This window comes from Alligator sinensis, unplaced genomic scaffold, assembly GCF_000455745.1.
Source record: "Alligator sinensis unplaced genomic scaffold, ASM45574v1 scaffold592_1, whole genome shotgun sequence".
Lineage (NCBI taxonomy): Eukaryota > Metazoa > Chordata > Crocodylia > Alligatoridae > Alligator > Alligator sinensis.
In genome coordinates this window covers 1,337,649-1,338,695 of record NW_005842214.1, presented here as the reverse complement: position 1 = coordinate 1,338,695, position 1,047 = coordinate 1,337,649, and the positions used below count along the sequence as shown (strand labels likewise).

General features: G+C 60.0%; 1 protein-coding gene across 1 annotated transcript in view; it reads right to left on the bottom strand.

Moving 5' to 3' along the window:
• Positions 1-1,043, bottom strand: part of PEX16 (peroxisomal biogenesis factor 16) — a gene marked incomplete at its 5' end in the record, with an annotated part of 7,881 nt that extends 6,838 nt beyond the window's left edge. The window contains 2 exons of the mRNA XM_014521445.1: positions 71-106; positions 953-1,043. Coding sequence (XP_014376931.1) covers positions 71-106; positions 953-1,043 — 127 coding nt within the window. The remainder of the gene's footprint in view (positions 1-70; positions 107-952) is intronic.
• Between the last annotated feature and the right edge of the window lie 4 nt (positions 1,044-1,047).

Here is a 1,047-nt window from a genome sequence, read left to right as displayed (position 1 = left end):
CCCACTCCGCGGTAATCTCTGCACTACGGCTGTGGCTGGCACAGTTATGGCAACTCTCCAGCATACGTACCAAGCTCAGATAGTTCATGAGAATCAGAGAAGCGACCTGGGAAATAAGAGAGAGCAAATAAGAGAGGTTAGTGGAGGGGTCATCACTAAGCCAAAGATCATGAGACTCATTTCCTCGGGAGAAGAGTTGCATCAACCTGTGCCCGTGGAGCGCTCGCAGCTCGGCACAACTCTGTTGGGAGGAAGTGTCCACAGTCCTCAGGAAATGCCCCCCTGTCCTGAAAAAGTCAGATGGGCCCTCGATTATCGCACCCTGCCTGCTTCTGGTCACGCGCTAGATGGGCAACCCTCATTCATGTTTGAAAGAGCCTGTCATCGCCTGTAGGAAGTCGGGAGGACGAGGGTGGGAATTTTACAAGTTCAGGACTGATGCTCCTGCCTCTCTGGGCAGCTGAGCCAGCTATAAAGCAAGACTGAAGAGTGTATCTGGGCAGTCAGCTGCTCCCCAGGCTCTGGCAGATGGGGAGCCTGGCCCTGACCAGCCCTTCACACCTCACCACACACCTCAGGGCAGAGGCTGAGACACGCACCCTGCCGACATCCCAGACCCTTTCACTTGAGCAGACCCCGTTTTCTACGGTTCAAGCACCGGGGTGCCCCCTGTCTCCTATGCTGAGGTGCACAAGAACCAGCCGCTTGTTGACAGCCAGCAGCCGGCTCGGGGGAGCGGGTCCCTACGCAGGCTTGAGCAGTTGAGGCATGACCATATACACACGTGTGCGCGTCCACATATACATGCGTGTGTGTGGGTGTGCCTGCACGTGGGAGGGAGACGGCTTGAGTGAACTGGCCTCCACGGCGCGCACACACGCGGACACAGCGCGCCCCTTCCCGCGGCGGAGGAAAGCCGGGGGACGGACTCCTGAGTCCCCGGGGGCGGTACCTGGCAGCAGGTAGGAGAGGCCGCGCACGGTGCCTTCGAGCTGGGCCGTGGCGGCCGGGTGCCGCCTCACGTAGTCCTGGTAGCGCCGGCACAGG